Source organism: Panulirus ornatus, chromosome 27, assembly GCF_036320965.1.
Source record: "Panulirus ornatus isolate Po-2019 chromosome 27, ASM3632096v1, whole genome shotgun sequence".
NCBI classification, from domain to species: Eukaryota; Metazoa; Arthropoda; class Malacostraca; order Decapoda; family Palinuridae; genus Panulirus; species Panulirus ornatus.
The window spans coordinates 20,143,537-20,156,798 of record NC_092250.1 but is presented as its reverse complement, the minus strand read 5'-3'; the positions used below and the strand labels follow the sequence as shown (position 1 = coordinate 20,156,798).

The 13,262-nt window shown below is 37.2% G+C and overlaps 2 protein-coding genes across 2 annotated transcripts in view; one reads left to right on the top strand and one right to left on the bottom strand.

Annotated features, from left to right (window-relative positions):
* The window catches only part of LOC139757655 (pancreatic triacylglycerol lipase-like), a 28,298-nt gene continuing 15,036 nt past the window's right edge, over positions 1-13,262 (top strand). The window contains exons 1-4 of the mRNA XM_071678387.1: positions 1-122; positions 1,579-1,770; positions 2,922-3,036; positions 7,633-7,787. Coding sequence (XP_071534488.1) covers positions 1,737-1,770; positions 2,922-3,036; positions 7,633-7,787 — 304 coding nt within the window. The 5' untranslated portion in view covers positions 1-122; positions 1,579-1,736. The remainder of the gene's footprint in view (positions 123-1,578; positions 1,771-2,921; positions 3,037-7,632; positions 7,788-13,262) is intronic.
* Positions 9,616-12,916, bottom strand: Polr2J (DNA-directed RNA polymerase II subunit RPB11). The gene is made up of 3 exons (XM_071678392.1): positions 12,705-12,916; positions 10,663-10,812; positions 9,616-10,227 (listed from the first exon to the last, which is right to left on the bottom strand). Exons 1-3 carry the CDS (start codon positions 12,780-12,782, stop codon positions 10,099-10,101), a joined length of 357 nt encoding a protein of 118 aa, XP_071534493.1. The 5' UTR covers positions 12,783-12,916; the 3' UTR covers positions 9,616-10,098.

The following is a 13,262-nucleotide window of genomic DNA, read 5'->3' as shown; positions in this document are numbered from 1 at the left end:
GTTTAAAGTCCCTATTTTGTCATGACGATACCCACAGTGGCTCAGGTTAGAACAATAACAAACGTATATCATAGAAATAAGTGCCATGTTTCAAGTTCATCTACGTTCCACCAATATCCCAGGTAAGATTTCAACGACTGTGTTGATTTTGAAGGTAGAGAATAATACATGTTAACCAAATCCGCACTTCCTCTTGTCTTAGTGCCTTATCTGCCTCCTAGTTATTTATTCGCTGAAACGGTTAAAATCAGCTCATATTACCACTAGCTGGTGTGTTTTCTCGCAACTCTGCAAACCTGTAAATGATAGTCAATAGCTACGTTGTTAAATGCAAAAAAAATAATCCACGATTTAAACGCATTGGCATTTAGTGTTCTTGATTGACAAGTTTGGCAGGAAAAATCAAATACAAAGACATGCATTGTGTGTCTGTCAGCCTCACACGAGTCATAAGCAAGCGGCCGTGTCTCCGTCAGCTGACTCAGGTAAACAATAGTGCATAAAAGAAAACGTGTGACGCTATAAACTTAATAGGGGATACTTTATTAAATAGTTTTGTTACCCAGTTTGAATCCACCAAAGAGTTTATGTGCAATATATTACAAACTTTTGTTTTCTGGTCATTCTCATTCTCTTGAATGAAACTTTGATAAATGAATAATGGATTACCTGAGATTTTTAAGATACAGAATGATTACTAGACTGGTAACGTTGCGGGAACAGATCGCCTCCAACGAATTCCAAAGGCTGTCTGTCCAGTCAGAGTTTTTGGATTGATCTGACTCGCGTGCGGAGCACAATTTAAAGATCGTATGTAAGATCAAGTGGATTTGAAGTCACGCTGATATATAACTAACTGATATATAACATGCTGATATATAACTAACATACCCTGCCATGAATCAGCCAAGAAAACTAAATAAAATACAGTATGTCCGTCAGCAAGAGTAGCGAGACGCAAGAACAGTGTCAGTTGAGAGAATTAGTGAAATGTGGCAAGTAAATCAAGTAATTAAGTGACCACATTGATCAGGTGATGTCTGTTTGTATGAGTAGCGACCAGTGACCAGTCTTGATAAATACATGATTGGCATTGCCAATGTATGCTTCTTATTTCCTGACTCAAATTTGCATTTGTTTACCTTTATTTGGTATATCTAATATATCTTTTGTTATAAAAGAAATCTTAAGTAAACATCATCCCTGCCAGGATCAATAAGACCACCATCGAAAAATTTTGAACACTTTCCTCAGGTATTCCAGATAATTATCATACAACTTTTAACTTTTTTTTATGTTGTCAAGGATAAGAAAGTCATAACTCAGGTCATCCCAGTCATCCACAACTCTTACGCTATAAAATTATTTCTTAATATTTTGTTCAGTTTCATGTTGTTGCTTCTTTGCATCTTTCGAGTTTTCATACTGGTGTAAGATCTTACAGGCTGTGATCAGGTCAACTCTAACTCATATTTCTACCGTCATGTGTTGTGGGATGTGTATGTGATATGTGTACTTCTTTTCAAAGAATGATATGTCATAATCATGGCAGACTTATTACTGAACGTCATTATATAGACAGAATATGACGGGCAGCGCCACAAACAGCTACCAACAAGCGTACACATAGGTCCTGCATGGCACTGGGACGTCCTGGCCACGACACCGGCTGATAAGATACGGGTTTGAGTACACGATTGGCAAGGGAGCAACCCACAGTGTCAGCTCAACACATAATGACGTCCATCATCTTGACTACGTTTCTTGCGGGTAAGTTGGTTGTATTTCTCCCATTTTCTGTTCATGTTCGTTGAGTATTGTAAGGACAAGCAGTACGTCCCTTCGCTTCCTTAACATTTATGAATGATTTGCTTCTAATTGATAATGTGAATGTTATGTAAGATTAGCAATCTTATGTTTCGGATGAAAAATGGTTTTATTTGAGAATTATATTGGAGAGTTTTTATTTTGTATATCATCGGATTGAAAATAAGTTGATGACGAACTAACAGTACTTACGTAAACATATGACAAACCAAGACCAGCACACAACCCCATAATGTAAGAAAACAAATTCATTAGAGTAGACTGAATTTTTGTGTCATCGTTCGTTAGGAGGAAACAAAAAATATTACCATGTCGGCAATTCCTTTATACCGAAATTTAACGTAATTTAGGTCTGATTGGGTGGTTGGTTAGTTAAGCTTAGGCCTATATAGTACCAGGGTCATTAACCTTTCAGCTTCACCTCTGAGAATGTCTTAAACGATGCCTTGCCCCGCCATATATAATCATATTCTTTCATGGTGTAGCTGACTCAGGTTTTTCTCCCAATAAACTCCAGGTAAGTTTCTTTGTAAATTGTTAACAATCGGAGTGTGTGAGCTCAAAATAAAGTAGCTAGATAAAAAGTATGATATTGATGATAACTATGGTTGTTGACCATGGCTGCTGTCATCCGGCACAGGAGCTATATATGTTTTTGATGACACCAAATACTGCTTGATTCATTGTATTGCATATTATTGTGGCTTCCAAACTCATCACCACAAAGGTTATCTGTGAAAAGAACAGTTGCTGTAAACCTCTTGATCTAACGTTGTAAAATCATATGCGTCATGACCATCTCGCCAGATTTGTGTGGAAACTATCAGTTAAGACCAAAGTTACTGCAGGGAAGCTTTGTCAACTTAACCACCTCCTGACCCCTTATCCAGGAAGATTATTGACAACTTAACCACCTGATGACCACATAACCAGAAAAGTTCATTCCCCATGTTGTGGGATCCATATACCATGATGAACAGCAATACATTATCCGTCTGTGTTGATGATTGTGTCTGAGGATCTCCAGATGCATGCGTCATGATTACCCCCCCCCCCCCCCCCCGTCTGTCTCATGGTGATGCCCTCATCTGCAGTAGTGGTCTGGGCCAGTGTGTCATGCACAGGAGCCGACGAGTCCATCGACAACCAGGTGGTGCCAGAATCACCCCTGGGTGACCTTGAGGACATCCGCTTCCTTCTGTGGACCAGGTCAGTGTACTGCTTCACGTTAACGTAGGGTCAGCTCATGTAGGCTAGAGTGAAGCTGGGGGAAGGAGATATTAACACCTTAAATCATATTATTTGAAGTCACTTTGGATCATATCACCGTGGACTAGATTATAATGCTTCCAGTTAGGAGAGAGGTCACACAAGGTCAAGTCATTAGTCATTTGTGGCCATTGTGCGTCAGGGTGTAGTCATGTAACTGCAGATCTGGGTTGTATAACTTTAGTCAACATTCATCAGAAATAAGGTCAGTTTATACAGGTCATTGCAAGACCAACCATTGCAAAGAGTAATTAACCCAAGCTATTTAGTCGGCACATCACAGGTCACGTTACTGTGAGTGAGTGTGCTGAATAACTTAACAAGTGCCGGGTGTTGGAATACAGCAAACAGTTAAAAGTTTGTATAACCTTTAAATTGTTCACTTTTTGTAAACATCAGATGCTCAGTTTCTTCTTTTCATTGGCGTTCGTTAATTTTAGAATCACATCTAAGAACTACCATAGTATTAATCTTCATTATTCTTACTAATATAGATATTTTGTGATATAAATGTTTCTTTCTATATAGATGCATCATTGTCTTGTGTAATTTTATGTTGATATATTAAGTGATCCGGATCTGTTTGAAATATCTTTCCTTCTATTTAATGTATTCCAGTTATATATATTAGTAGAGGAAATAGATTTTTTAATAATTGTGAGCCATTTCTCACGATTCTGAGGCTTTGCCAGGAACAGATGAGGAAAGACTGTATTCGTTAACATCCAGTCTTGAGCTTTCATGTGTAATGCACCAAAACCACAGCCCCCTAACTATAACCAGGCCCAAAAGACCTTGTCATGGTTTCCGTCGACCACTTCATATGCCCTGGTTCAGCCCATTGACAGCACTTCTCCCTCTGTATACCACACCGTTCTAATTCACTTATCTTGTGCACGTTTTTTTACCCTTCCTTATGTTCAGGACCCAACCAATCACAACTTTTACACTCCATCCTTCCATCTCCAGTCTGGTCTCCGCCTTTCTTCTTGGCACGTAAATCCTCTTTGTCAACCTCTCCTCATTCCAAAACCTCTTCCACTATCTCAGCCACACTCTTACCTTTGTAATATTTTTTGACAATAATGATCAATAACAATTAAGTCTTCTGGTTTGATTTAATGTTATATAAGTATGTTTTCTTTTTTTTCTTTTTTACGGCTCCAGTCACGGACAAAAGTCCACATCAAGGCCGGGCCTTAATTGAAATATATAAGAGGATTATGAAACGGAAAATACACGGGAAAGTATTTATGAAATTTTGAGAAACTGAAAAATTTGTCTTTGAAATGTGCCAGGTCATATTTATTGGTTAAGACATGAAAAGGTAGAAAGTTCCAAAGCTTCGAAGTGTAGGGAAAGAAGCAGGTTTCAAAACAGCCCCCCCTTGAGTTGCTGACAGCTACACAGTAATCGTGTGACGTCGGAGCTTGCCAGGTATTGTGTGATCTGGCTAGTGGTGTAGGCACACAAGTAGCCAGCTCTCAGGAACATAACCAAAGTAATACCTACAGAAGAGAGAAAGTGAACCAACACTGCTGCTGCGTAAGACAAGAGGGTCAAGTTTGGAAGTTAGCTTGGAACAGTTTATATGTCGGATCGCTTTCGACTCACTCTGTCAAGTAATGATGTAGAGTTAGAACCACCCCAGATGTAAGAGCAGCCCTCCATACAAGGACAAATGAGTCCCTTGTATAAACGGAGCAACTGTTCAGAAGAGAAGTTTCAACATCTAAACAGGACACCGGGTTTCTTAGAGGGAGACTTAGTTATTCCTGTAATGTGAGGTTTCTAAGAAAGAGTGGATGTTACAATAATACCAAGTATGTTCCTTGAGTCAAGAAGTGGTATTACAGAACCGCCAAAGAAGAGACGAGAGTTATGAGGAGTTTTCAATAGAGATGGGCATAAACTGGGTCTTGGAGGTGTTAAACTTACAAGATTTTATGTACCCCACTGAGATATCCTGTCCAAGTCTGACTTTATGGAGGAAGATGGAGGAGAGGAAATCGTTGAAAAAAAGGAGAAAAATTGTAGGGGACTGGACGTTCTAGAACCTTGAAGGACACCACCACTGATGGAGAAAAGGGAGTAGGCCGATCTATGAACAACCACAGAGATAGATCAGCCAGAGATGAAGCTAGATATGAAGAAGCAAAGTGAGGAAGGGAAGTTTAGAGATAAGACCTTAATGCCGCACCCTGTCAAAAGCCTCAGATATGTCAAGAGCATCTACACATGACTCGCCAAAATCTTTCAAGGATAATGACCAGACATTGGTAAGATAGGAAAGAATATCATCAGTGGATCTCACCTAACGGAAGCCAGACTGGTGATCAGAGAGAAGACTGTGATTTTCAGTGTTTAAGGATATGAGAGTTGAGGATGGATTCAAAGACTGGAAATGATAGATGTCAAAGCAATATGAAGATAGAAGGGTCAGAACGGTCACCTTTCTGAGGATGGGATGTATCATGCATGCTTCCAAGATGGAAAAATTTTGATTTTAAACAGAAATGGAACAGAGAAGTAAGTACAGTGCAAGATCAGAGGCACACACTTTTAGTGCATGAAGATGGATGCCATTAGGACCAAAAGGCTTGCTTGTGTCCAAAGAAAAAAGCACTCTTCAGACAGTCCGAAGAGATTATGGGAATAGCCAAAGGATTAGTAAGAGGAGCATCAGTGAGTGAAGGAATGTTAGAGTCATCCAAGGTGGAGTTAGAGGAGAAATGGGAACCAAAGAGAGTTGCTTTGTCTATGAGAGAGACAGCTATAGTACCATCAGAACAGAAAGATGATGGAAAGTAAGAGCGACAGAAGTTGTTGATGCCCTTATCTAAGACCAGAAAGACCTATCAGTGGATGAGGAGGAGAGGTTATTGCACTTCCTTTGGACAAAGGAATGCTTCACCTCAAGGATGATGTGCTTGCAGCGATAAAAGCTGAATGGGAGCTAGAGGAAGGAGAGTTTTTCCAAGGTCAATATTCCTGATCCTATGCCTGAATGGCCTCAGAACAGGAACAGTGTAACCATGGATTGGATGAGAAGGTTGTCTTAGAGGAAGAGAGGATGAATGCTTCCATTCCCATAAGAGTAATCTGTGCTATGCATCTGGCAGAGACAGAAGCATCACCACATAAGAGACAGTAATTTACCCAAGGAAAGTCAGAAAAGAATTTACACAAGTTATTCCAGTCATCTTTGTTGAGGTGCCAGTATTGATGCTTAGAAGGGTCTGCTGGAGGGGGAGGATCCATTAGAATGGATACTTTTATGAGAGTGTGTTCTGATGAACCAATTAGGAGTGAGATTGTGTATTTACAGAGAGATGGACTAGAGTTGAAAAACAAATCCAGAATATTAGGAAAGTGGTCACAGCAGTCAGGAATTTGGGTAGGGTGGGAGATAATGTATATAATCGTGAGTCAGTTTGATATCATGTTTCCCAGTTGATGACATTTAGTATTGGAATGCATGGAACAGAATGATTTGGATGAATGTTGTTTGTTGGGAAAGAAGTGTCAGTGGGCTGTACTAAGGTATATAAGCAATTGGTAAAGCATGCCATACTCTGCAAGGCTTGGTTATGGATGGTAGGCTTTGGTGTTGGCATATTATACTGGACAGATACAATGGATGAGTGCAGATGAGGCCATTGTTTAGTTGGTCCTGATGCCACACTGCTTAGGCATTGAAGTAATTAAGTGGAAAATATGAAATAAATGTTTCTGAATTGTTATTTTTGTGTCTGTGTGCATGGTATTTCTTGAGCTTTGTACAGCTGTCATTTAACTTGAGATGTGAAGGACAGACAAACATTATTCTAACCACTTTACCCATATTTCCCATTTGGCTATCAAACTGGTGAACACTGATCACACCAGGCCCATGCCAAACAAAACTGGATTGGCAACTAAGTAAAAATGGAACCTTTTCAACAAGTCATTGTCTTCACTGTCTTTTTTGGCCCATTAGTTCTGTTTGAATTTTGAAATATCAGTAGAATCCCAAATCAGTGTATGATTAATTTTCATTGTTGTTTTCCAATACCCTCCATCTTTTTCCCACAATTTCCACAATCTGACTTTTCTGCTGGCATCCGTAGCACAATTTTCAAACAGTGCTGTGTGCTTTATACATGCTAGAGTATGTGGAAGATGATATTAGTTATCTGCTTTTTCGATCTTTATAAACTATTGTGCAAACTTCAGTATGCTGATCACAAGGTACAAGGTAACAGTAAGTCTGCTATGGTCTTTTTTTTTCTACATATAATGTACTACTACTACTACTACTTGCATTTTCTATTCATTCTTTTTTGTGGATTTTTTTTCTCAGATTTATTCATTGTTTTTATATAGCTGTATTTATTCTAACTGGGTTATGTTTTTCAATATTCAGTTATGTGCATGTCCCCTCAGTTTTACACATCATCCTCTGTAACATGCTAAATAAATGGCCTGAATTTGTTGTTTTATCAATTAGGTAAATTTTTCTTCCCAATAACAAACAGTTTCTTCCATGTTTGTCAGGTCCAACCCAGGAGACAGGGACTACTACCGCCTATTGCCTGAAGATTTAGACAACCTCAACCATTCTCCCTTAAATACCAGCCTCCCAACCTACATCATATACCATGGCTTTAATGACAATGGAGAGAGTGACTGGATTTTGAATTCCAAGACTGGTGAGTTGCCCTAAGAAATTTGTAAGAATATACTCCTTGCTTTCTCTATACAGTACCATAAATATATAGTGCACTAGCATTACCTTTGTCTACATATTGTTTTAGTGATGTATGCATAGTAAAGGCATGTGCTTTTCTATAAATGCATTGGCCCAGCATTTCTTATTTAGTGGGACATGTACCACTGATGAGATGCAGAGGGCATCTGGGTGGGATGCAATTTCAAAAATAATTATGAAATTACTGAAATAAGGGATTGTCTTGCAAAGTCTTTTGTTTTGTTTTCTAACCAGTCTGACATTGCAAGAATATCATTAAAAAGCATGCAAGATGGGGAGAGTATTAGGAAAGAATATGATATTACAGTTAAAAGAGTCGCTGTGAGAGGAAGACCACCTGTGACAGGGAGAAATAGCATGGAGTACTGGAGGGAGAGAAATGGTGGAAGAATGCATGTAATGGTGTATGCAAGGGAGGCATGTAAGGAGAGGGATAAGTGGAGACTGGGAGTTCCCAGAGAGAACAGGCATCAGAGATATATAGATTGCATACTTTAGATACTTTTTGGCTTAAATTTAGTGATGACACAAAATGAACAACACAGCTAAAGCTGTTAAGAAATATTACACTTTTCTTCCATGTATCTTTGCGAGCAATATTTCCCCTATCATGGCAAATATAGAAATGAAGGAGAAAAACTGCCTTAAACTCAACAGCCCTTTTACTTGCCATTTCAGACATTGCCTCAGTAATTTAGGTAATTAATAGAGTGCAGTCACAGTCTAATCACTGATTAATCATTAAAGCATCACATTTTTGCTATATCAGTTTTTCACAAATATAGCATTAAAATTTACATTCAACAAAATAAATGCATTTTATATTGTATTAAATTTTCCATTGATGGTCAATATAATATCAAAATGCATTTAGCTATGATGATTAATTTTTGTCAGGGTGGGACCAGGAATTTTTCAACACAATGGTTGTAGGACATGTTTCAAAATGTTGAGATATGGTGTAATAGACAACTGTATGAACATGAAAACCATAATTTCATTAATGATTTAGGCCATTGATAGTTTAAGCTTTGCATACATATGCAAATCAGCTTACAGACATAGACAGTGATGTACACACACACACATCCCAATTTTGTTGTATTTAAGATCGAGTGTTCAGGATATGAGTGCATCAAATTCCAAATTTTACAGAAATATCACAGCTTATTTGGATATCAGAAAGAATTGGCACTGATGAACGGTACATATTCCAAAAAAGTTAAAAGAAATAAAACTTGTTACTTAAGGAGGAATAATCCATTCATCATATCAAACATCCTCCAATTTTACAGTACAAAAATTGCACAAAGACATTACCGCTAAGGTATGATACCTTTGAAGCTTTCATTCAGTACTTTGCAAATGGCAATCAGTAAGATTTACAGTTATTGTAAAAGACCACATAGTAAACGTGGGAAATGGCGAATACGTATGAAAAAAAAGTAAGGGTGTCTTGTTAGGTCATCACACAGACCTGGTGTTTTATTTTTGAAAAAGTCTTTGAAATGGTTCACTTATCTCTGCAGTTCTTCTCAAACCTTATCACCCCACCAATAAGAGTTATCATGATAAAGAAGTTTATATGTTATGGAACATACACGAAGCATAGCAAGATTTAAATACTTAAGCCCTAGAAAGTCATGTTTACTGGTATTACAGTCAATTGCTTTCTGTGAAACCATAATGGGAAAAATTCAGAAGAGATAAGTGACAGATAATGTCAAAGGTAACCAACTTAAAAAACAATCAGGTGAAGTAAATAACAGTTTATGAAAATAGTTTTATTCAATATAAAATGAAATTCCAGAATGCAGTACCTCCATTTTGACAAGTAATATTATGTTAAAAGAGAACATTACATAAAATCATGCTAACTTTTACCAGAAGAAATACATTACTACAAAATAATTCTTTTTTCATACTACACGCAATTTTCCCAATTAACAAAGAAAGACAAAAAAAATATTTGGACAATCAAAAAATCAAAGAGTATGCTTCCTAAGATTTCATATGTTTTTCTTTTACATTATATGATATTCTTAACTATAGCATGCAACAATTTTCTTGCAAATATTTTTGAACTAAGTGAACTGCATTGATAATCTTAAACTATAGCATGTGACAATTTCCTTGCAAATATTATTTTTGAACTAAGTGAACTGAATTGATAATCTTAATATCAGATTCTTACAAGAACCTCTCTTACAAATACACAACATCTAATCTTAACAGGAAAAGAAGATTCCACCTTAGTCGAAACCCTCCTTCTTCTCTCTAATAGCTTCTCTGAATCGTTCTTCCAGTAGAGAAAGTTCAGATATCAAATCGGTGATGGCGTTCATAAAGGCATCATGAGGTGTATAACTAGCATCTGAAGTCTGAATTAAAACAAAAACATTATTAAAAATTCAGAAAATTGTTTTATATTCAACTTGTCCCTTCCTGACATTACAATTCTGTATATCTAACCTATCATGAAAATGCAAAGACAATTTACAGTGTTGGCTTAGCTGAAAAAGGATACCACATATGTACAAGAAAATTCCCTCTTAGGAGCAACTTGACAAAATCTCAAGAACTCTGCACAACCCAGATCCCTTTGATAAAGTACTGACGAATACTTCCCTTCCTTTCCATCCTGCCAATTAACCTCATTGACTCGCTAATATACACAATCTCTCTACATATATTCCTTCCTTAATGAGTACCCTAATACCTTTTAAAGATACACAGTATTTAGAATTTAATTTTCTGACACTACACATATTCCCTGATTATGACTGTAAATGAAAATGCAGTAAAAAATGAAGTACCTGCACACGTAGCACAACTTTGTGCTCCAGGGGATGAGGGTTCTTGTAGCCAGCAAACATGACATTAGGATCCTTTAGCAGCTGCATACGGATCATGTTACCTAAAGTATGATCCTCCTTGTTGATGGTGTAGATGGCAGCATTGGGTACCTACAGGGTAAGAAAGTAGAAAAGCTTTTAATCAGCACAGATTTTCAGCTTTAATAATGCCACACTCTTTTTGAAATTTGACAAAATTGGCAATACCATAGGATGATCCTAAGCATATAAAGATGAACAGACTATAACATTCACATATTTTTCACAAAACATCAAGAGTAAGGTAAACTTTAGCTGCTAGATAAAAATTGGGGAAGGCTTGTGTAAAAGCCGTTGCTTTCTACAAGCATTTCACCTAATGTTGAATTGATTATTTATATTATATACTTAGTTAAAGTTAACTTAGGTACATAACTGGACTTAGGCTGACATCTGTGTCCAGTTTGGTGGTTTCTGGTTAGTATGTTTACTCATTCACCTTGACTCTGAAGTCTGTTAACACTAGCTGATTACTTTAAAACTTGTCTAGGCAGCACATATTCCTTGACCTTCACAAATTTCACCTGTATCACATTAGCTAAATAATATTGTAGAATAAAAATCCATAGTAATAATCCAGTTTAGCTATGCACTGATATCAGCTTTGTATAATGCTTGACTTTGTTCTGCAAAGATAATGAAGTATTTTTTTTCATACATATTCGCCATTTCCCACATTAGCAAAGTAGTGTTAAGAACAGAGGACTGAGCCGTAGGAGGAATATTCTCACTTGACCCCCTTCTCTGTTGCTTCTGTTGGAAAAATTAAAAACGGGAGGGGAAGATTTCCAGCCCCCCACTCCCTCCCCTTTTAGTCGCCTTCCACGACATGCAGGGAATATGTGGGAAGTATTCTTTCTCCCCTATCCCCAAGGATACATGTAGTATTTAGAAAATATATTACCAGATGCACAGCATGAATTTAAGCATTATATTGGATAGTATTAGATATGATGATACTAAAGAGAGTCATGTACATTGAGCTTATTGTGAGATTAATTAATGCAAAAGCAAGTAAATCAGTTGAAAAAAATTAACCCATTAAAACCTCTACGAGTAACCAAAACAATTGTAGAAATATACTGTCAGCTGTTTGCTGACATCCAGCACCATAAGCATTAGATAATCATGAGTTGGACTGGTATATTTCAGTTAAATATAAAGTAATATTCTACAATAGCACTGCATCATTGCTTTAACTACCGACTGACTTTTCTGTAACACAAGTGTAGCTGCGATACATAAACTGGGGGCATTATATTCTATCAAAAGTTATCAAATAAAGCAATAAAAGTTATGGACATCAGGGAAAATGGATGGATTATGTAAAAGTAGGTAATAAACTTGCAGAATATTAATAGAACCTATAAATTCCCCACCTAGTAGCCGAAATGACAGGAGAAATATGTCATCATTTATCTCCAATTGGGGATTGCATGGGAACCCACTAGCTTGCATGACATCCAGTGCCTTGTTGGTGTGCATTTCCATGAGTGATTTGTATATTTCATTTAGATTATTCAATGTTGAAATGAATCTTGAAAAACAGGGAGCTTAGGTTCTGCTAATGTTTATCTACGTTTATTACTGTTTTACTTTAAATAACCCTATAATATCCATGATATATAACTATCGCATGATTATTATTCAGTGAGAAATATATGGTGGAACGGCCTTCTGCAGGTATTTCAGTAGCCACAAGATTTTATGAAGCATCTGAATCACAAGTAACCATTTCCCAATGCTACTTTCCAAGCATGGCTAAGACAGACTTTTAACCGAATAATAAAGCTAAATCTTTACTGCTAGGAAGGGTGTGAGGTTTTCGTCATTATTTTATTTTATTTTTACCTTTAAAATTACCAACTGGACTTTATACAGCACTAGGAAAAATAAGGTGTAACAAAGCGCAGTTCCTATTAACTACCTCTAGAATGAAGGTCCCTCGGGATTGGTCACCTTACCTTAGTGTCCACCTGCCTCACGATTTTCTTCTCTCCGTCAAAGAGCAGAAATGACTCGAATGTTGGTGGGGCGTTCATGGTAATTAAAACTTTAACTGAACAAAAGAGGAGATAAGGTTACTTTAGCGGCCTATCCTCTGCTCCAGCTGACGTTTGTTTACAAGTTATGATGAGGAAAAGGTGACGGTCTGGCTGCGCCGGTACACACTGCCTCAGTGTTAGTAATGGGACTTTCTTGTATAATAATCATCACTAACTCTCTTGTAACACATTCTATATTTTTTATAAATACCTACAAACTTTTCAGTCTTGTCGTAGAGACCTCATAATTAACCAATCCCGTCGTAGAAAAATAGAATAATCTATATGATACATTTTCTTAATACTTTTCCTCGTATATATCTACAGTATTTCAGAGGTCTAGGTTAACGATAATGTGAGTCTTTCATATATTTCACAAGTAGTTTTTGTGCTCTACAGCCCCGTGAACTCTGTGTTGACAGTTGAAATATAAAAGGAAAAGAAAGAATGCCGTGAGAGGAGTCAGTGCATCTACAC